Below are 24,186 nucleotides of genomic sequence, written 5' to 3'. Positions count from 1 at the left end.
CACAGATTTTCCAAACGAAAGAATAAAAAGATGTTTTAATCAATCAATTCCATATAAAAAAATTAAAATATCATGAAAAGATTTAATTTCTAAGCTAGGTATAATTTAAAATTTTTAAATAGATATTTTGCTTTGTAATTAAATTTTCTTTTATTTTGTATAAATTATTTATATTATATAATTATAAATATTTTACTTTACCAACTTATAATATTTGAATATTTTAAAAACAAAATTAAAATTATATACTATTTTAAACTTTAAATTAATTTTTTTACATTTTTTATATAATTAAACACTATTTAAAATTTGAAATTTAAAATTTCACTTGTTCACATGTTTTGCATGTGTTCTTACTGGTTGCCAAAAATGTAAGAAGAAAACTAATAAAGTTAGATGTTTATTATAAAAATTATTTTAAATAACAAAACCGTTAAAAAAAGAATCACTATCACATAAACATGCACAATAAACATAGAGGAAAGAGAGGCATACCATAATTTGTAGAGGACAAATAAGAAAAAATATTGTAAACAATAAACATACATAATCTTTCCAACAAGAACACATAAAATTCTACTACAATCTACCGTTCGAGAGACATACCAAAGCTATATGGTGTTCACCAATAGATTCAAGTGGCTCACGCTAACGCTTCAAGTACAACAAGTAGACACTAGGGCACATGAAGCTATTTTCAATTTAATTTTTTTTTTATATATATTTTGAGTTATAATTAGCGTCTATGTCGACAGAAAAAGACTTCGTAAGCATTATTTTAACTTAAAGTTCAGTCATGAACCATGTAGAAGTATTTAGTGTTTGTTTTAGAACTTTGAAACTCAAATAAACCTGAACGGATCAAACCTCATGAACCAATAATGCATTTTGTAAAAACAGGAGTTAGATTGATTTTGTAAAATAATTTTAAATAATTTGTTATTTTTTATTGAAAATATATTAAATGAGGATGGAATTTGGTGATAATTATTAAAATAAAAATTTATAAGAATAAAACGGAAATGAATGCACTTTTTCCTTATAACACATGCAACCTAAATGTCATCCAAATGAATCCATGAAAACCTGCCCAGCTTTCTCCTGTCAGTTTCGAAGTCATTTAAGGCCAAGGGTAAAAACGTAAATAGCTTATATGATTTTAATCAAAGAAAATTAACTACAAGAATTGAGGTTATAATTATATAATTATAACATCACCATGGCCAATTACTAAGTTGGATGAAAATATTGGTAAACCAATTAAAAGATCTCTCAATTTGAGCAATTAACCCATATTGTTAATAGTGTAAGTTGGTTTTTTTTTTTTTTTTCTTTTTCTTCTTTTAAGATAATAAATAAAAAAGAAAAGTGAAAAAGTGTTGGCAAACACTGAAATAACGAAAAATATGGAAGGGTTTATCATTATTATTATAAAATAAGAATAATTAAAAAGATAGAGATGATTACAAATTTAAGTCTTTAAAACAACATTTATTTTGTTTGAAAAATAATAAATTAACCAACCACTTGGGCAACATGCATTTCTTTCTTACTTAAATTAGTCACCCAACAGGGAATCGACCTCTTTTATACCAATTAATCAAATATCATACCCTACAAATATCCACAATATCTTTTCAAACAACTTCTTTTTCACTTAAAATAAATATACCACTGTTTGGTAACACCCAAAATAGCTTTTAAAAAATAAAGCCAAAACAAACTAAAAAACAATATTCCTAAAAATATCAATTTAGCCCTTCACTTTTCTTCCTCAGTCATAGTTTTTAAACCGACAAATTCAACAAAAAAAAAAAAAAAACACTCAAATGGTGGTTACACGTGGGTAATTTAGTCTTTTACTATTTTTTGTGTTATATATGTAATTATTTTATTCTTGTGGTATATATGCTATTATTTTAGACTTTTTTTTTTCCATTTATGCAAGTAAACCTTTAAATATGAGTTTATAAAATAAATTAGTTTGAGGTAAACACTCTAAATCAATTTTTAGAAAAATATTTTTTTAGTATTTAATTGTTAATCTCTTCCTAATTTGATAACACATAATATTACCAAAATACTCTCACTACCTCTGGAGTTGTCGATAACAACTATAGCTCCTTCATCGGCCCAACTTGGCGACCTTTACCAATGACGCTACCATTGATGACCAGGACTACTAACTTTTTAGCACAACTACCTGTAACCTCCAACTCTAATGATCACCATCGATGGCTACTCTATCAATCACCATCACCAATGCACTTGCCCACAACTTAGGCGCCACTACCAAAGGTCACAACTTAGCAATTAACTACCACAACCATTGCTACCATACTTTGAGATCATATGATCAACTTCTAACTACCATCATTCTATGCTATTTGTTCATAGTGTTTTATAATTGCCATTTATGATTTACATTAGTTAGATATTATTAGAAACTATTTTTGGACGTAGTAAACTAATTAAACAAACTTTTACATAAATTTTTTTTTTATAACACTTTGTCAAACATTTTCAAGTAACTTTTAATAACGAAAATGATATTTAAATTTTCTTTTTTTCAATTTAAACTGATTCTAAATTAACTACTTTTTCTAAAATAAATATTTACTGATAAATTATTGATATATATATATATATATATATAGTGGCTAAAACCCTTTTCTTTTCTATTTCTATTTCTTTAAGGGCTCTTTATTTGAACTTTAACTTTTTGATACAATAATGTAATTAAAGTATCTCTTTGATAAATTCCCTTTCATAAGGGAAGTCTAAAAATAATTTTAGATATTTTATCTAAAACAAATTTAATAGTGATTTTAGGATGATTGAATTTTGGCATTGTCCTATATTAAATAGTAAAAGAAAAGAAAGGATGAAATCCAAATAATTACATTAGGAACGTGTTAACTGTAGTTAAATTTTATTTTCTATTCTCTAATTTGAGAGTGAATAAAAGGTGTGAATAGAATAAACAAAAAAATTGAAATAAGTATGACTCATGTATATCATAGACTCTAAGGAATTGTCGAAAAATACTCACACAACAAATAATCACAGATAAAAAACACTCACAAAGTATCCCAAATTTAAAGTACTAAAAAATTGGTATGTGGATGAAATTCTATCAAGCATGAGTTGAGAAAATGAAGTAAATTTGAAGGAGCAAAAATGAGTATGGATGAAAATGTTGAAAGTAAAATTAAATGAGTTTTGAGGTGCCGGATAAAAGATGAATTCAGAAGTTAGATTGATTATGTTAGTGGTAAACAATATTAAAGATGAAAAATGTGAAAAGTGAATAGAAGGAGCAAATAGGAAGGTAGTATTGAGGGTTTGTTTAGGAAATGAAGAAAGGGGTAGAAATGAGAAGAAAAAAAGTGATAAGAAGAGAGATGGGTATGGAATGAAGAATAGTGGGAGAGGCAAATAAAATGATTTCCAATGATGAACATTGAATGTAGCCCACGAACCTCATCCTCAATCCTCAATCCTCATTCCTCATTCCTCATTCCTCTTCCCTCCCCCCAATATCTCTCTCAACCTCTTTCTTCTTATTTTTTATTACTATTATTATTATTACAATTATGCCCTTTCCAGCCACTGCCACATCATATTCTTATTTATTTATTTATTTATTTATTTATTTATTTATTCAGTTTAAAATGCCCCTATTTATATTTTATTCTTTATTTAATATAAAAATATTTACTATACACAAGTCATTTTCTTCTAAACGATTGTATACTATAGTCTAAACAAATGACCTACTATCATTTAGGTCAAAATACACGATCATGTAGTTCTTTTTAAAGATGAAAAAAAAAAAAAACTTCCAATTTAAACAATCGTGTCAACTATGGTAAACGACGATCACGTTGATTATAGTACGTGATCGTATAGTCTAATGTAAATGATTGTTAAAAACTTCAAATCAAACGATTGTGTTGACCATGTTAAACGATTGTATTAACTATGATAAACGATCATTTAAATCATACCAACACAATCGTGTAGTTCGTTTTAAACGATGAAAAAATGCTTCAAATTTAAACGATCGCATTGAAAAAGGTAAACGATTATTCGTTCATTTAAATCAAGTTAAAATAATATTTAAACGATCTTGATGTTCTCAAATATAAGGAAGATGAAGTAGCTTAACTATGTTTGACAGGTAATTAAATACCTTAACTGTGAAAATAGAAATAAAAATTAAAGTTTTACTCCACCTACTTTTAAAACTGTGTTTAAATTTTCGATTATGTTATCTTTATTCTTGTGGTCTGGTATGGATTTCAATAATGAGTACATAATATCGATTAAATATGAAAGCTCCATATTTAGAAGTGTGTATAGAAGTAATCAATTCTCACAAAATTCATATAAGGTTGCACAAAAACATATACATGTATGAGCAATAGTTGTCAAGTACTATTGGCTACTACCACACAATAACCTACAAACTAATATTGTCTACTTGCTTTAATAGAAAGATTAGTTATGTCTCTTCCTCCCACGTTAAAATCAGGTTTCTTTAGTTTAAATTGGACTCAAATCTTTATTGAAAACATTTTTTTTGTTAGAAATATTGTACATTTTAAAGTTGTTTTTTTATATGGAAATAAGTTTATCTAAATTGTGTTCTCCACATATTAAATCTTTAGAAATTGTGAAAGAGTTAGCCGTAGTATTTGTTGATTGTTTTGCCTAAAGAAAAAATACAATACTAGAAAGAATATAAAGCATGCAACTCAAGAAAATGTATCGATCAAAACCATTTTTGAGAATGAACTGACAATACTAAAATAAGTTATTATATTCTATGCATTGAATTAAATGTATAAATAGTCTTGAGGATTCAACGAGAGATTTCTTATTTTACTCTTGTTCAATTTTGTGAATGATTATTTATTTCTCTTATATACATAACTTTTCTTGAATCTTTATCGAGAGACGTACCCATAAAACAAGTTAAGTATAATGACGTGTTTGGATTGACTATGATCAAACCGTTTTTTGTTTAAGCACTTTTTAAGAGAAAAAACATGTTAATTTTTTTTTTTTTAAAAAAAAAACTCATATGCTTCTTGTTTACATTTTTTTAAAAAACATTTGTACACACAAGTTTATTTTGACATGCAATAAATTCAAAATGTGTTTTTTTGTACAATTAGTGTTAAAGTACTATGAATGTAGACTAATAAAAATTACTAACTAGTGACCATTGACATAAAACGTTAAAGATGATTTTGGCTTGAGTTGATCATGAACAAGTGAAATAATTTGAAAAACATTAGAGGGGGAACACTAAGAGAAAAGAAAATGGATGAATGGATTTGCAAGATATTTGAATATATTTAGTGTGCTAAAATAGTTATTTATTGAAAGTGGAAAATCTAAAATAAATAATTTCAAAATTTAGAGTAAAAATAGCATTAAAAGAAAAGAAATTAAAGACAAAATAGAAAAACAAAGAGCAATAACCATGGAAAGGAAATCCAATGTAATGCCTATTTATTCTTAACTTACACATCATTATTTAACAAATATATATGCCCCTAATTAACCTTTTATCTCACTTTTTCTTATATATTCTTTTAGGTCAACATATGTTTTAATTAGTTTAATTGTTTTTTAAAGAAAGCATGAAAAAAAAAAAACTTATTAGTTTGACTTTTTCTTCTTTTCATTATTTATATTTATTAGAAGTATGTCGGTGTGAAGGAAAGTGAAACTAAACGAGAACTGTTGATACACATCGACTTTTCTTTCTTACCTTTGAATTTCTAACCATGTTTTATTAAATTGATAACCGGCTATGTTTAGTTAATTTTTACGACAATATATAGCTTCATGATTAAGATATTAAATGTCTCTAGAAACAGAATCATTTAATTAATAGTTTGCCAAGTACATGACATAATTAGCAAGAGATAAGAGAATATAAGACCTATTTGATGAAGTGTGTGTACTAAACCCAATCTCACCTATCTTCTTAAACTCTACATTTTGTTTGAGTGCAATTACAAAATCCCTTATTGGATAGATAGGTGTGCCAATATTCTATATTCTAGCTCTCCTCTATTTCATTGATATTCTCAATCCCTTATTGGATCGGTTTTGTAGTTTCACTTCATGAATTATGTAAAATGTTATAAAACTTTAGATTTTTAGAAAGTAACTCAAAATTTATATATATATGTATATATTAATAATGTTGGTTTGTTGTATTGTAAGGTGCTATGAAAATGGATGGAAAGGAAATAATAATAAGAAAGGTGAATGCGTTTATGTATTCAGATATTAACTAATGAAATGAATTCAAAATTTGAGTATTTGTTAGTTATGAATTGCTAATGTCTCACCTCACCTCTCCCTTCTCCTACCACTTCTGTTGGTCTTTTGGTCTTCCTGTCTTTTTCAACATATAAATAAAAACCCCTTTAATTCAATTTCATAATTAATGTGTTTCTCAAAATCCATCTCATTCATAAAAAATCTTCAACAAAACTCTATAGATATTTTCTAACTCCTACCATTTCTTTTTTTTTTTTTTTTTTATTTGACATACTTGAAACTTAGAAGTAGGAGACGATATAAATTTATTTGGCTCCTATTTGACAAAATAAATAAATAAATAAACTTTCAACAATTAAATATATATAGAGGATTGAACTGCATGAAAGGCCCAGTTGAGTATTTAAAGGGCCAATAAGAGGTTGGGTGGAAGCCCAAATAAAATGGACTCGATTGTACACTCTAGAAGTCCATCAAGAATTGGTCAAAATAGTTGCTACAATACAAAATATATGAATACCTAAGAGTAATAAATAAAAATGGTTTTTATTATCTCATATTTGTAGTCAATTTACTTTAAATCGATATGTCCAAATTTTAAAAATTAATTTAGTTCTACAATCTTTGTATTTACTCGCAAAAGCCTGACGAGATACAAAATAATCACATAGAAGACACGTATATGAATTCATACATATGATAATATATTATGTTAAATCACTCTGACTTATTATCAACTTATCTATAAAATTAATAAAAAAAGTGGAGTTTTTTATTGAAAACGAAAAAAATCTACATGTCCAATGTAAAATACTAAAATTACCTTAGTCAAAACTCAATAAAGCAATCACATGTGCATAATACACGTTAGTGTAGAACGATAATTGTGTATGTTTTGAAACACAATTTTGAGCATATCATGTCTCGAGATGCCTTGAGATGAAATAATTCTGCCTTTATTCATTCAATCTTAGGCATACAATGCATCGAGATGAAAGACAGAAGTGTAGATCTACACAATCATGTACTTCATTTTAAACTATGACTTTCAAATTTAGACGATCTCAAGTCTTAATTACAATGAGATGTCTCAGGATGAAAGAATGTAAATCTTGAAACAAAAAAAGACTTGATTGAAAACAAAACCAACCTCTCCCAAGCTTAAATTTGTAACATTTTGAAATCTAAAAACTAAATTAAAACCAAACAAACAATTTAAACAACGAACAACACGTTTTTACCTCAAATAAATTAAATGTAATTTAATTCTTTTAATATTATTGTTTACTAGTATCTTGTATAATGAGATATGAGGCCCACTTAGCTTTCATGTTTGTAATCAAAATTCAAAACCCACAATCTGATTGAACAACAAAGAGTACTCAATTGATTTTGTTTGAAAATTATGTGGAAATAATTGTTAACCGTTACAATTACGACTAAAATATAATGAAAAATGATATAACTATAATTATCATTACTCATTGACCTCTAAAGACTCTAAACGGTAATTATAACGATAAAGACAAGAATACAAATCACGTTTTCAAAATATTTAGAGGTAAACAAAATCAAATTACATTTATAATTGGGACATCAACGTAGAATGGATCACACCACTTTTCCTTTGAATTGGTAAACATGACTTAAACGTGTAAGATTTTAAAATCTATAGTCCATTAAAAACTAGACTTAAAACGACTAGAAAGTCATAATTGTTTTCAAAAATAAAAAATAGTTACCAAACATAAGCTTTAACTTCTTCAAATTCTAGAAAATATATATTACACGAGTTAAAAGAAACCAAACAAAACAAACGATTAGATAAATCGTTTAAGATTGAAGTATTTTAAAGATTGATAGTTCGATTCTGCTACGATTATGAAAAACTCACAAGGAAGAGCGAGAAGTCGTTGGAGATGGAAAATGGAGTTAAGAGAGGGAGAGAGAGAAATTAAGAGGGGATTGTTCTGTTTCAATATTTACGAGGGGGGAGAAGAGGGTATTAAAGAGCAATGGCCAACCGTTTCCAAAGCTGCAAAATACAAACAAAGAAGAAAGACGCAGTCAAGCCATTAAATGAATTGGCCTCTGATTATTCAAACCCCACCTTCCATTAACACATCAACTACATCTACATCAACATCAACATCATATTTTTTATTTATATATGCACCCACATTATATAAGTCGTGACAATCTTTAATTGAATTTTGACAAAATATTAGGAATACCATTGTTCTATATATATTTAAAAAGTTCATCAACTTTAAACTCTATAAAGAGGCTGAGCCAATCTTTTAATTTGTAGTTATTTCAATTGGAAAAACACTTCAACATTTTTAAGCTAAAATATGGTGGATGTGTGAATGATATAATGATTTAAAAAGCAAATCTTTTTCATAATTAAAACTATTTTTTCGAAGTTTTCAAATCTCGACCTCGAGTTTCAAAATCACTCAGCTTAATTTTAAAATATCAAATAAGTGAGAGATGTGGGAATTTTAGTTTTTGAATTTTAATTTGTAACAAACTTTGTCTTCTTGTAATTAAGTTTCTAACATTCTAATCATCTCTCTGTAACTTTAAATTTGCAACAAGAGAGTAATTAAAGCTCCATTAGTTTTAAATTTTTGAAAATTTATGCAGCTTTAATTTCTCTCAAATTTCCAACTACAATTTTCCTCATTCTTAACGAGAGCATTTGCATTGTTACTTAATATTCTAAAATACACAAACAAAGTTTTTATTAACCATTACTTCTAGTAACTTTAAAGAAACTTGTCATTAATTATTTTCAAAAAACATAGACTTCAAATTATTGATAAACAAACAAGTTTTATTTATACATTCAAGTTGAGTGTTTATAAACACAGTTTTAAAAAAACTCAAATTTTATTACCAAAACAAACTTCAACCTTATATCTACTTTCAAATTTACAATCATTAATCGATCTCTATCATAAAAGAAACTCTATCAAAACAAGATTTCTCGTATATTTTTGCTATGTGATGACCGGTACTTTTTCTTTAAGAAAGTTGTTTGGACCCCGACTCTTAAATTGAATAGATCGATACTTGAAAGTTCCAATCATAATAGTTTAGTGTTTTCAACTATTATAGTCTATAATTAACTATATGGCGTGTCAAAGTGAGCGTAACTCAAGTGACATCCAAGTGTGTATTGGTAATCATATAGGTTAGTGGTTCAAATCTCCTCTTAAACTTGAGAAGTAAACAAGGTATTGCATTACACCATGTAAGGAAGTTAGTTACAAAAGAGTGATGAGGTCACATACTTAAATAATACTTAAATAAATAGAATAGTTTAGGGATACTGAAATAACCAAACCGGGATTGATTAAAGGTTAACAATAATAATAAGAATATAGAGATTAATTAGGGTTGAGGAAAAGGAGGAAAAAAGGGCAAAAAGAAAGAAACGGTTGCATTAGGGAGAGAGGAGTTAAAAAGGGAAGAGAGGTGCCAAATGTGAAGGTTTATTTTGTGCAGTGTCCTCATGGCTGCCACGTCCCCATTTGCTTCACTGGCATCTACCCTCCTTCTCCCCTATAAATACCCATTTCCCCTTCTCCCACTACATATTATCATTTACTGTTTTCTTTTCTTCTCTCAATTTTATTTAAATATTATTATTATTATTCTATCTTTCCTTCTTTTATTGTTTTCAAAATGGCAAGCAATGGCAACAGCAACAGCAGCAACAACAATAGCAGCAGCAACAACAATGGCCCTTCTAGGCTTGAGAGATCCCTCTCCTTGACCTCTGAGCCAAGGACTCTTAGGCAGTATGAAATGGTGTCACTCCACGACTAATTATTTCATTACTACAATATTATCCTACTATTATTATTATTATTATTATTTTCTTTCTTCTTAATTAATATTTATTTTATTTATTACAGGCAATCGCTTCCATGCAGGCCATGGAGAAACAGCGCCTCGCCGGAATGAATAATGTAAAATCAAACGACCCCCACCTAATCATAAAATTCCCTCTCTTCCTTATACTCTTATAATTGTTTTTTCAATCACAACATTAATACCCTTACACATAATAATACTTCAAATAGAACAAACCCCAGACACATTATTATTATATATTTTTAAATTTCACAATGTAATCAGCATTTCGAATTCTTTTTGTGGTTTAAAATTATTTAATAAGTTTCATTATGATTCATTTTTATTTTTAGAATATTAAAAAAAAAAAAAAAAAAAAAAAGAAGAAGAAGAAGAGAAAGTTGAAGAGTGAGTGTGTATGATGGAGTAATTTAATAATGAGGAAATGGGGTTTTGTTTCTTTTTAGGGCATTTTCTTACAGACTACTACTCCTACTACTACTACTGGAGGGACTAAGGGAAAAGTTGATGGTGAAGAAGGAGCGTCGGGTGGTGCAGCGGTGGGGAAGAAGTAGACGGCGTCTGGTGGGGGGGGCGGCGAGAGTTGGGAAGAAGAAGTTAGTCTGGTGGTTTCTTTATTTGTGCTGTTGTCTTGTGTGTGTGTTTTTGTGTTTTTATGTTTAATGAAGTTGTTGTATGTGTACTCTCACGTGCTTTGCACGTGTTTTAAATTTAATAATTTCTATATATAAAAAAAAGGAATAAATAGTGGTTGTTTGTTGTGCTTTACATCATTTTCACAAAAACTATTTTCCTTCTCTTACTTCATCTATCTCAGGTTTGACCTGTGTGTGTTGGGGTTTTGAACCTTCATTTACTTTTAACTTTGGACCATACAAAACATTTTTCATTAATTAAACAATATTTCATCATATATCTTTTTGGTTTCATTCATTTCTAAACATCACTTCAATATATCATTTTTTTTTTTTTTTATAATTAATCCTAAAACTACTTATTTAACATAAACAATCATTTTGTCTATCAAATTTCATTTCTCTACTCCCAACTTGTTTATATTATCAAATTTAATTCTTACAATTTTCATTATATCTAATCTTTGGTATAATTTATAAACAAATTTTCTAATTGGTTTATCAATCTTACACAACTAATTTTACTTTTATTAATTCTTAATTCTATTTTTTATCACATATATAGGTGGATTAGAGACTAAACTATTACATGCTCTATCAACAAAATTCAAATAAAATAAACTTTCAGTATGTTATTGTAATATTTAATATGTTTCTCAATTTTATTTTTTAATAAATATATGAGTTTAATAATTTTTAAAGATAATCCCCAAATATTTCTCACCATATTTATAGAAAAAGATAAAATTAAAAAGACTTATTTGATTAACTACTTTAAATTCAATACCAATATTTTTTTAAAAAAGTTTGAGGATAAAATTAAAAAGACTTATTTGATTAACTACTTTAAATTCAATACCAATATTTTTTTTTAAAAGTTTGAGGATAAAATTAAAAAGACTTATTTGATTAACTACTTTAAATTCAATACCAATATATTTTTAAAAAAGTTTGAGGTTTATGAAATTATTATTAAAAGATTATTTCAAAAACAAAACCATTCAAAAATATTTATAAATATAACTCAATTTCAATATTTACTAATATTAGTAAATACACGATATAAAATTTGAAAGTTCACTTTATTTATATTTTCATTCATTTTACTGTATTGAAAAACAATATCACAAAACCTTCTTTTAATTTTTTTTTTTTAATGTAGTAGACAAATAGATGTAGCATCACAATTTGAAGAGTATACATTAGTTATCATTAGACTACTTGACATTCATAATTAAATGATGACCTCTCATAACTTAAATCGAAAAAAATGTGAATCAAATTTTCATCTAACCCTATCTTTCTGTTGAAAAAAAAGTAAGGGAAAAAAATGAATTTTGATTGATACATAAACTGTGAAATAATCTAAAAAAGTAAGGTACCAATCACTTTTATATTTTAGTAATTAAAGGCATAAAAGGAAATCACTTCTAAATTAATTCAAGCAATCAAAATCCGTGTTTGTGTTAATTTTGGGTTCAACTGAATAAATTTATCATGTAGATGTCATACTTGAATTTACTTAGTCCTTAGAGGTTAAATTTCTTGGCGATTCATATATTATCTTTTTGTATGTGACATTCTTGTTACTTTAATGTTGAAACAATTTTTAGATTTTCATTTCTTAGGTAAACATTTCTTTCATTTGACCATCATGCATGGTTGGATGATTGCTTCATTGGGAAAGAACTAATTATGGTAAAACTTCATTACTTTTTCGTCGAAGAAACCGTTAATTAATGACAACCGTTTGGTTAGTTTAATACTTTTTCTAAATCCTCACGCTCTCACTTATACATTTGTCATAAAAAACAAAAGGTATATGAATTTGTCGTACTATGTCGAAACAATAAAATCTAAACTTTTGTCGTTTTATATCTTAAAAGCGAAAAGATATTATTGTCGTGAGGTTCATAATTACCATGTTACGAGGAATCAAAGTTAATCATTTGAAAAGTATAGTCGTTAGCTAGATGACAAACATAAGATTTTCGATGGCACGTTTATGGCGTAGTGTCGTGTTGCGTCGTACAAAATATAAACTTTTTTATTTAATTTGTAAGAAAATAAATTTTATGTTATGATCTATAACTATATTACTAAATTTGAAATAAGTACGAAAATTAAAAAATGGTGCAACACCAAAGAAAATAAATGCTAACTATTTGTGTTGTTTGCATCAACATCTTAACCCAATGAAACCACATTCGGTGCAAATTTGTCAAACAAACAAAATTTAGACTTATTTAATTGACAATTCATATTTTGTTTTATGTTATTAGATTCACTTAGTTCAGTGAATATGTGTTTGACAAATAATTTAAAATTTGTTTCTAAATACTATTTTCACGTTTGGTGATACAAATAGTAGTGAAAAGTTTGAAAACAACGTTTATATTATTTTCATTATATCATAATTTAAAATTGAAGATTTAAAATGTAGAATTATGTTAAACAAAGATAATAATATTTAGAAAGACATTTGTATGCCATGTTTTAAACTCATTTGTTTAAAAATAAATAAATATGTATTATAAATTTTGGTTAAATTGTAAATTGGGCAATTATAGTGGGCATCAATTTTTAAAATAGTTATTAGGTATGCAGCAATATTTTTAAAAAATTATAAATATATGGCAAAATGTATCAGTAGTAGACTTTTATCGCAGATAGACTTTTATGGATTATCAATGATAGACCAATTTTGCTACTTGTGGTCTATTAGTAATAGACTTTTATCATTGATAGATTTTGACAAATTTTGTTATATTTGCAATTTTTTTAAAATGTTGGTATATACTTAATTATTTTGAATTTAATTGCTATATTTGCGACTACCACATGTAAATTTGGTCTCTATAATTGGTATAAAGTTAGAAAGTTAGTCGACATGGTTTGAGAAGGTAAGAACTTAATATATAGTTCCTCTGATTTGTTAAATCCTCCCGAAATAGTCTTCTGCCATTAGGAATATTTATGAATTTTTTTTATCAAATTATATAGGGCAAATTCTAATTATAAACTATAAGACTTAAATTCTAACTTCCTTTAACGACCAAAGGTTAAAATTATCCTATAAATTATATAATATTATAAAATAATAATTATGCAAATTTTATTTAATGTAAAATATGTTCATAAACAAATTAATAATATAGTTTATTGCCATTAATAATATTTAATAGTTAACTACAACTAGTTTACAATTGTTTATACTATAATTTATGTTCACTACTACAAATTTCGCCTTCTTTGATGTGCAAAACACGTCAAAAAATGTCTATCTTAATGGTCTTTGTCCATCAAGTAGGCAGACATCAAGAAAACAAAATTTCTTGATGGTTAAAACATATCATCAAAAATCTATTTTACTTCTCATTTTTCTTTTCTCACACTCACCTCAGCTCCGTGCTAATTAGCATCTTTATGATCTAGATCTTGATTCCCTCTTCAATGATTCTTGTAATGTTGAAATCTAAATTTATAAACAGCAAAAGGGTGAGGATTTGAATTCGAGATCTCTTGTCCACAGATACATACATGTGTCAATTGAGCTAAACTCATGTTGTTTAACTTCTATAGCTTTTACAAATTTTAAAAAACCATAAATTACAAACTTTTAATTCAACTCATTAAAGTTGAACATAATCACTAATTTGATTTTGACAAAGTCACTTATTTCAATCTAATTATAATTACAGCAGTTAACTTTTAAAAAAGTAATATTGTATTATTGATAAATAGAAATTAATAATTGAAAAAAAAATAGTAAAATTTTAAGAATATTATTGATGAATACAGTGTTTTCTGAGCCCGTTAATGAGGGCCCAAATTATGTGCTTCATGTCAAATAGTTTTTTCTTGGGGTAATTGTAATGGATGGCCATTTGAGGAATAATAATTAAGGATATAACGACATTTAAAAAAAACTCGTATGATCTATCAGTGATATACCAATTTTTACAACATGGTTTATCAGTGATAGACTCAATCATTGATAGAATTTGACAAATTTTACTATATTTGCAATTTTTTTAAAATGTTGCTATATACTTAATTATTTTGAATTTAATTGCTAAATTTGCAACTATCCATTTTTCTTGATGGGCAATGTCCATATGTCTTGATGAGTCTTGTCCATTATCTTATCATAAACCCAAAATTATAAATTTTTTTCTTCATGGACAATGCCCATCAAAATATCATTTTTCTTTATGGACTTTTTTCATGATTTTTTTTTTGTCCTTGTACATTAAGAAATGCTAGACCCATCAGAAAATTCAAAACAAATATATTAATTTTTTTCGATGATGGCTATTGCAAATCAATAAAATTCATTATTTGATGGACCTCGTCCATAAAAAAAACCTAACTAGCTTGATGGGCATTGCCAGTCAACTAATATATTATCTTTGATGTTTATTGTCCATCGAAAAATAATTTTTTTGACGTTTTTGGACCATCAACAAAACTAAAGGAACTTTGCCCATCAAGGAAATCAAGAATCCACATTTTTATGTTTTTTTGTATTTCTTCAACAAAATAAGAGAACTTTCTTGACGCACATGACTGTCAAGATAAACATTGTATCAAGAAAAATATTTTTCTTGATGATTCTTTGCCATGACCATCAAGAAATCAAAGTTTGCTTGTGCCAAGAAAGACCAAATTTCTAGTAGTGGTTGATGCCAAATTTTCACAAAGGAAAAACACACATGGCCTTCCACATGAACACAACAATGGTGAATTTGTAATTTGGAGAAGAAAGGACCAACAAAACAAAGAAAACTGGCTTTGATACTTAGGCGAATAAGAGAATTATTAAAGTAGATAAGAAGTTAGAAGTCTAAGTTACCTCATATGATATCATAATGGTGTGTATTTATATGGAGTTTGATATAGAATTTATCTCGGTTTAAGTAGGATTTGGATATGAGTTTTTTTCCTAATCCTAGATAAGATAAGTTATCTATCAAGTTGAGTGGTGTAACGCCCCAAGCCCAACATTCGGATCTCCAAAATTTTACTGCATACCCTATGATCTAGCAACATCATCTTTACTTGTCTTAAAGGCTTATTAAAGTGAAAATTCTCCTCACAAACCAACACGAGTCCTTTCAACATTCTTTGTTCTCATTTACATGCATCATAAGAAAATTCGTAGGAGGCCACTCAACATATAATTGCTCCAAGTTAAGCACGCTTAACTTTAGAGTTTCCTATGATCGAGCCACTGAAAAGGAATCTGCATCTTGTTGGTATATGTATTAACTTTTAATTGCATCAAAGGTGAGAGGTGACGAACAACAGAATAGGGACCGCGACGAGTGACAGTGAATGACGACTGGGTCTTCTCGGTATCTCTCAACTCTCTCCCCTTTCTCTTTTCTTTTGTTTCGTTTGTATGAGTCACATAATTGAAAACCCCTTTTTATTGGTAAATTTTTGACGCACATCGAAAATGTTGGAAAACCCCCTATGTCTTGACGTTGAGAACGTTAAAGTCGAGGAAGGTAATAGCCATTTCCGACATCATAAGTGAAACGTCGAGAATAGTTATTCTCTTCCTCGACATTACCTGCATGGCGTCGGGCATGTGGTCTCCATCGCCGAGTATCTGTTCTTGTGTCGGGGATGATGAAAATAAATATATATTAATTTCTATTTTCTCCGACGTGTTAAATGTGACGTCGGGGATTGGGGCCACATTTTCGACATTTGTTTGTATTGCGTCGGAAAAAATTTAAAATTTAAAAATTAAATTTTCTTTCCCTGAGGATGTATATCATTAGGTTGATCCTAGCAATCTTGGTCGATGCCTTATTTACAATGTCGAGGGACTCTCGTTTTTTTTATGTCCTTTTTGTCGATGTCTTTTTGTGCATCGGAATAGCTCCGAGTTCTTGTAGTGGGTGGATTTGGTCATGACACTTTTGGGGATGGTGCACAAGGAAAGGTACTTGACAAAAAGGCAATTAATATCTTGGTCTTCCATCATTGCATGATATTAAACTGGTGAAAGGATTTGGATACAGCCCTCATTACCATCAACCAATTATGTAATCAGGGGCGGCTCACAGTCAATTTCTTCAAGGATAAATTTGTTGCGATAGACAATGCAAACTCTATTATTATGTTGGTACTCGTTCAACTGATAATGACTATCTTTGGAATGTTCTTAATAGTGTTTCATATGTTTGTATAACATCACAGGGAATAGATAAAGTTGTTCATTGGCAGAAGAGACTTAGACGTATGTGGTAGTCTTCTTTTTTGTTAAAAAAAAGGCTATTGTTGAGGAAGCCATCTTGGGAATACCAAATCTCTCAACAGACTATACTATTGTGGGGTGACTACCCAAGTTAGTAAAATTTACTCAATATTAGTTTTATGAGATATAACCTTATGTTGAGGATTGATTTAGATAGGGAGAGAATAATTAAGTTAGATAATTAAGTTATTGAGTTAATATTGCAACACTGTTCTTATAAAGTGTTATTTATTTTAAGGCGATGAACTTCTCTTTTTTTTTTTTTGTTATTTATTTAGTCTAATAGATTTATCTATTACTGCTTAGTTCGATATTAATATCGAGGAAGAATAAAGTCTAAAAAGTGTACCATTCCAATCTAAAGTTAATTAATTAAAACCCGCAAACTTAAGTAGGTACATCATAGAGTCTATAATCATCGATAAAAAAGGTTCGCACAACATTTAAATTATTCATATATATTGGAAATGATCTTATTACGATGGATTGACTTATTAGATGCGTGAGTTAATCTTTTCATTATCCATTAATTTTGAGATAGAAGCTTTGTAATATAAAATTGAACCCTCTCACGAACATCAACTCGTTTTATGTTTACAAGATAAAATGGAGATGCAGTCAGCTAAGGCTTCCTCGGTAACATTTGGGAAGTTCGAAATACACAAGCAATTAACTATCTTTTTTTTTTTTTCTTCCAAAAAGCAGAAAAAACATCACAAGATGGAGGGAGACACACGTCGTTCCTCTCCTATCAGTTTGTTGAGGGTGTAGAACGACATGTCGTCTTCTACAAGAAAACAAAAGATAAAAGAGGAAAAAAAGAAAAAGAAAACAAAAAAGGCTAAAAACATAATAGGGAGAGAAAACCCCCAGAAATAAGACCGGGCGGTGGTCTGGCTTAAACTTGATCATCACGGTCCACTTTGGCAGTAGCTTGAGGCTTGTCTAGTTGGGGCTTGTGCAGGCCCATTTCCATGTTGGGGCCATCGTTATTAGTGGGTTTCTCATCTGGGGCGGGGCGAGGAGCACGGTAGATGAAGTAGAGAATCAGCTGTAACGCACCCAAGCCACACCCGAACCCATTTGGCACCTGCCCAACCATACCCATTTCAATTCCCCACAAACACATCAATAACCCACCAATTAAATTCACCTCAATTATTATTGCATATAATATTTATTATTTAATAACACAAACCCACCCTTTTCCCACCAAATTCATCGAACTTCTCGCATCCTTACTCATTGGCTCATATCATAAAAGCTCCAAATACAATACGCTTTTAATTCATTTCTATATATGTTGGTCTGACTTTATGTTAAAGCGTTTCCATTTTATATACACATTTTTTATTGCACTTTTATAAATAGACCCCCCAGATATATTATATAATAGTCCTGTTTCAAATGTATATTAACCAAAATAGACAATTTATTAACACTATAAATTCAACAACAAAAAAAAATAATAATAATAGTAACTCAGAGTAGTGTATCTACATTAATTTGAAATCACACCAACCATTAACCAAACTGAAATTAACTGAAATCGAACTTTTAAGGAAAAGAAATACTTACAGCAACAAAAGGATCGCGGCCAAGAAGGCCATAAATGAACCAAGACGTGCCACACAAGAACACGAACAGCGACAGCAAAAATGGCATATACTCCACACTCTTCGTCTTTATCACTGTTCTCTGCACCACACCACACACCACACACACCAAACATTTTCATTTACTGGTTTACTATTACAATAAATCTCTACTACTTATTCAAATCTGATCATACTTCTAATATACATTGTTAATTTTGTATTGAGTTATTAGTTAGGTTCTATATATAGGTGGTTTTAGCCAATTTGATGCTAAAACATAAACAGTCAACATGAAAATAATAAGAATTAATAATAAAAGATTTGGTGAGAATGAAAAGATTCTGAACTAACACTTTCCCAAGTCAATAATATTTCCAAAACTGGAAAAAACGTAAGTGAGGAAAATAGTTTAAAGATAGGTGAAATGTTAGAAGAGGATTTAGGGTTTTCATTTTTAATTTTTTAATAATAAAAAAGAAGGGACAGGTCCGAAACTGAAATTTGGAAAGAAAAAAGTTGGAATACTTCATCTCTATAGTAAGAAAGTTTCAACCACTCTCCACCAGTAAGTTTTGGACCATCTTCTTTTCAAGCAAATATTAATTCGAGAGATTCCCTTTTTGCATTGAATGGACATATTTTTTTTTTTTTAAAAAAAGTTCTCATTATGTTTTAAAATATCCATATATCTCTCAAAATTGGCTCTGAATTTTCATTCACATCTCAAATATACCTCTTAGGATAAATTTAGATGAGCATGTCATGTTTTAAATCATATATTGTCACGCAATCTAAGCATGCTTAAGGGTTTTCTACTCACTGAGTCCTAACAGTCATTTTTGTGAGCCCAACCATCTGTTCAACTTTATAGTTTATATGTAGTTTGTCTCTCAAAGTTTTATTTTTATTTTAGAGTACATCATACTGAGTTGTGTTTTTCAAGTATGGTCCTAAAGTTAAAAGTCCATAACTTCATGTATTCTTTTCAAACTTCATATTTTTAGTTTAGATGTTTTCAACTATTAAAACAGATCACTATCTATTTACAAATATAACAATATAGCAAAACATCACCACAAATAGATGTGAATAGAAACTCCTAAATTAATATCATTACATATAGTTTATAAATATTTTCAACAATTTTTTTTATTTAAAACATATTTGCTTTTTAGCTTTCATAACTGAACTTAAAATTTTAAAATATCCCCAAAAGAATAAAAAGCAAACAAAGAAAAAAAAGTAAAACTCATTTGTCTTCACACCTTAGCTTAGATTTTCACCCCCAAAACTTGAACTCAATTGTATAAATTATAAAATTAATTAATTTATTTTCCAAAAGGAATCAATTTTCCATACAATAATTTAGAAAGTTGTGTCGTACATATAATTGAGTTAAAAGTCACTTTAAGAAAACAAAAAAAAAAAAGCATTTTTTAAAACCATTTTACAACAAAATAGAAAAATAATAAAAAAAACATTTTTGATAGATCAAAATAAATCAAAATATTTAAAAAAAAAATGATCAAAATTTGAGATAGAGATAAGAGATAAGAGATAAGAGAAAGATAGTGGTAACTGACATTGATAGGTAAATTTCGTAAATGTTTTTTAAAAGTTTTGTGATTTAAAATCTAAAAAAACAAAATTTCAATATGTTGGAAAATGTAAAGAGTGCCTCTTAGTTAAAACTGTAATACAAAAAAAAATGTTTTACTTGCAATAAAATGAAGAAAAAAGACAAAATGAGCCCATATCAGGCTGCCACAGAAAACAAAGCCGTGATCACAAACTTCACTTCACGAGAAGCAAAGAAAAATTATTCATCAATTACTTCCTCCGAATAAAAAAAAAGAAAACAAGATGTGTAAAGAAGAAGAAAAAGATTGATCCCTCTTTTACAGCAATAAAGAAATGATTAAAAGGGAAGTTTTTTGAGAAGAAGAAGAAAAGAAAAGACATACCATGATGGAGAGTGGGGAACCGTACATGATGATGGAAAAAACGGAAGCAGCCAAACCACAGAAGAGCTTTCTGATTTTGCCTTCCAACGCAAAGACCGACACCAACGCCACCGCCGTGAAAGCCCCCATTGCAAATCCAAATAAGCCTCCTATTTTCCCCTTCTCTTTCTTCGGCGCATATATTATGAACACCATCACGTATATCAATTCTATCACCGCCCCCGTTCCGTTTATCGTCGATACCAATATATTGTGCGGAGACACAAATGGTAATCCGTACCTATTTTATATTTTCCAACAAAAATAATATCTACTTTCATATATATATATATAATAACCCCAACACTCACTTCTAACTCAATTCCATACCATGCTGATAGAAGGCAATTCAACATCGTCATCACGTATGGAATGCCTGAGAACTCCTCCGTTGATTTGCTTCTTATGATTCTCTTGAATGTAACCCTGATTTTAATTAATTATGTTAACAAAAGATCAACAAGAACATGCAGCAACAATTTTTTTTTTAAAAAAAAAAAAATTAAAACAAGAGTTAAAAGAAGAAATTTGTTGTTGTTCTTACATTGGTGACAAGAATAGAAACAGAGCAGTTGCATTTCCTGCGCAATTAGAACACAGAACATAAAGAAAAGGGAAAACTCATTCATTCATGATTTGAATGGAAAAAGAAAGCAAAAAACAAAAACTAGTTAATCCATCCAACATACCAAGAACTCCGAACAAGAAGTGCGGAATATCCATATTTAAAAAATTGAAGAAAAAAGAAAAAAAGAAGAAGAAGAAAAATTAGAAAGAGTGTTAATGAGGAACAAGGGGGGGACTGGGAAGGAGAGCGTAGTGTATATAGAAGAAGGAGTAGAGGAGGGAGGAAGATGAGGAGTTTATATAGAGAAGCAAATGGATTCGTAAGTGAATTTATTCCGTCGGTAACTGCAGGGTTTTTTATTTATAAAATTTACACTTTGAAAGTAAAAAACAGAAAAAGAAAAAAGAAAAAGGGGTTATTTAAAAATTGAAATATTGTTTAGGGGTTTTAGTCTTATCCAGTTGCGGCTACCTCTTTCTCAAAACTCGTTCTGCAATCAATATCATTGTGGAACACTTGGAACTTCTCTGCATTCATTTTTCTTATAATTATGCATCAAAATAAATACTTTTTCTTTTTCATTTTAAGTCAAATAAATTGGATATTTGGTAAAGAATGATTAGTATTTCATGATAGGGGTCTAAGTCTATTTACACTCATCACTATATGATTGTTGAAGTGTCCAAATGGTTTAATTAAATGATTATTCCTTTGAAGAAAGAGATTTGAAGCTTTGTATGTATTTATTATTATTTATTTATTTATTTATGAGTAGGATTTAAAAGAAAAAAGAAAAAGAAAAAGAAAAAGGTGAATAATAGTTTAGAAATTGAAAAATGTAGGTGGTGGGTGGTTAGTGTGGTATTATTTCATCCATTTTACGTGGCCAATAACCTTTTTCTTGTTTCATTCGCCATTCCTCGTGGATTTTAAATCATTACAATTAACAAAATCAAAACAATTAGGTCTTTCACCTTTCTCTCCCTTTTCTAATCATTCTATTTTATCTTTTTCCTAAATTCTTTCTCCTCAAATCAAACCCATGGAGTTCAAAAAAAATATATATGTATTTGACTCTTTTTTTTTTTCTTACATCAAATTTAGATAGGTAATGTTTGGTTTACGAAATATTTATGAATATATTGTATCTTTAATGAGGTGAGGGACGAATTATTATTATTTATCTTTTATATGGTACACTCCACCACTATGGTTTTTTATTTTTATTTTTGTATTTTTCCTTTTTACATGACCACTTTGTTGGCTTTTTTTTACTTTTTAAAAAAATTGATAAACAAGTTAACAACCAATCCAAATGCATGTTTGTTTGTTCAAAGGTTTAAAGTTATTTGTTTTAATTACACTACTAATCTTAAAACCACAGGAGAGCATTTGTAGTTTTCAGCTCAAATCACTGCTGACCTCAACTATATAATTGATAATAGTAAATCGATTTAGGTTGAGTCTTTAAATTTGATTTTTTCTTAACCCAACCTCTCCTTACCACCACCACCAATCCGCCACCTTCCGCCTCCATTATTATTATTATTTTTTTTTGTTATTCATGCTCACCTCAATATAAAATAACAATATTCTCAAATCAAACATGTTTTTCAACGAATTAAAACATAATATAAATAAATATTTTTAAAAATAGCAAGATAAATTAAAATATTTATAAGTTGTAGGCAAATTTTGGATTCTATCGATGATAAGTTACTAATAGAAGTATATCAATGACTACTAATGCCTATTATTGATAAAATCTAAAAATTTAGAATATGAAAATTTTGCTATATGTTGTAAATATTTTATCCAATTTGATATTTTCTATCATTCTCTTGATATAAATAATAAAAATAGAAGAATTTAAAATCACAACCAGCCAATAGTGGCAAATTTTGGGATACAATGTATGAGATTTAAAAATATTATAAAATAAAGTTTGATCGATAGTTTAAATTTATGTTCAAATGTGAATATTAACCAAACGGGTGAATCAATATTTCACATGTAGAAAAAAAGTACAAAAACATAATAATAAAGCCACCAAATATCACTACATATGTAGATATGAATATAAATAATAGGTAGGTATGTTATAGATGGATATTTCTTTCCTATTTGATTATGGTATTAATAAATTAGAGTTTAAAGTAAAACAACACAAAGCTAAAATTTGGAATGAAGAGCATTATATTCCCGATAATGAAGATAGATTCTTATTCCAGAACCTACAGTAAGGAAGAGACATCTCATATCAGATCACATAGCAAGTATAAGACATTCTCATTTCATAGGGTACAAAAGATCATCTTGTTTTCAACTTTACCACATCTCATATACTATTTCGAGTATCTCATCTCAACAATAAGTCCAATTCATTTATAAGTTATGTGCATTTTAGGGATTTGAAAACATAGAGAAATGGACTTGATAGAAAATAAATTTAATGATTTAAACACATTTTAGAAATATTTTTCACTTTGGAAACACTTTATATGAAGAACCACTCAGAATGACAATTAACTTACTCTTCCTCCTAGCTTCCTCAACCAAGAGTCTCCTTGCACCTCTTAAAATCCTTGTCGAACTCAAGTTCGTTGTGCATCTATGAAATCTCATATACTTTTCCAATCCTTTCTTAAACAAGCTTGGGCCACAAGCAACTTTAAACAGACCTAAATTTCTTCTATTTATAGGTCGCCCTCGATGAATTTTCCCATAGCAGAATGACTACACTTACTGACGTCGAGAAGTGACTCAATCTCAAAACATCATGTGTCTCTATTTGACCCTTATCATGAATCAATCATCGTCCTACTGACATTAGGGTCACATCACTATTTCTTGGTGAAGTAACTCAAACTGTTCTACCATTAGCCACGTAACCCTTTTTGTGAAAAGACCTTCCATCACA

At 28.6% G+C, this 24,186-nt stretch overlaps 2 protein-coding genes across 2 annotated transcripts; one reads left to right on the top strand and one right to left on the bottom strand.

Moving 5' to 3' along the window:
- Positions 1–9,929: 9,929 nt before the first annotated feature.
- LOC105435849 (mini-chromosome maintenance complex-binding protein-like) lies at positions 9,930–10,959 on the top strand. The gene is made up of 3 exons (XM_031888099.1): positions 9,930–10,125; positions 10,233–10,286; positions 10,638–10,959. Exons 1-3 carry the CDS (start codon positions 10,000–10,002, stop codon positions 10,743–10,745), a joined length of 288 nt encoding a protein of 95 aa, XP_031743959.1. The 5' UTR covers positions 9,930–9,999; the 3' UTR covers positions 10,746–10,959.
- Positions 10,960–17,642: 6,683 nt separating this feature from the next.
- On the bottom strand, positions 17,643–21,564 carry LOC101217779 (bidirectional sugar transporter SWEET1). Its single transcript, XM_004150675.3, has 6 exons — positions 21,388–21,564; positions 21,243–21,279; positions 21,029–21,124; positions 20,660–20,939; positions 18,676–18,795; positions 17,643–18,187 (listed from the first exon to the last, which is right to left on the bottom strand). Exons 1-6 carry the CDS (start codon positions 21,419–21,421, stop codon positions 17,996–17,998), a joined length of 759 nt encoding a protein of 252 aa, XP_004150723.1. The 5' UTR covers positions 21,422–21,564; the 3' UTR covers positions 17,643–17,995.
- Positions 21,565–24,186: the final 2,622 nt, after the last annotated feature.

This window comes from Cucumis sativus, chromosome 6, assembly GCF_000004075.3.
Source record: "Cucumis sativus cultivar 9930 chromosome 6, Cucumber_9930_V3, whole genome shotgun sequence".
NCBI classification, from domain to species: Eukaryota; Viridiplantae; Streptophyta; class Magnoliopsida; order Cucurbitales; family Cucurbitaceae; genus Cucumis; species Cucumis sativus.
This window is presented reverse-complemented; position numbering and strand designations above follow the sequence as displayed.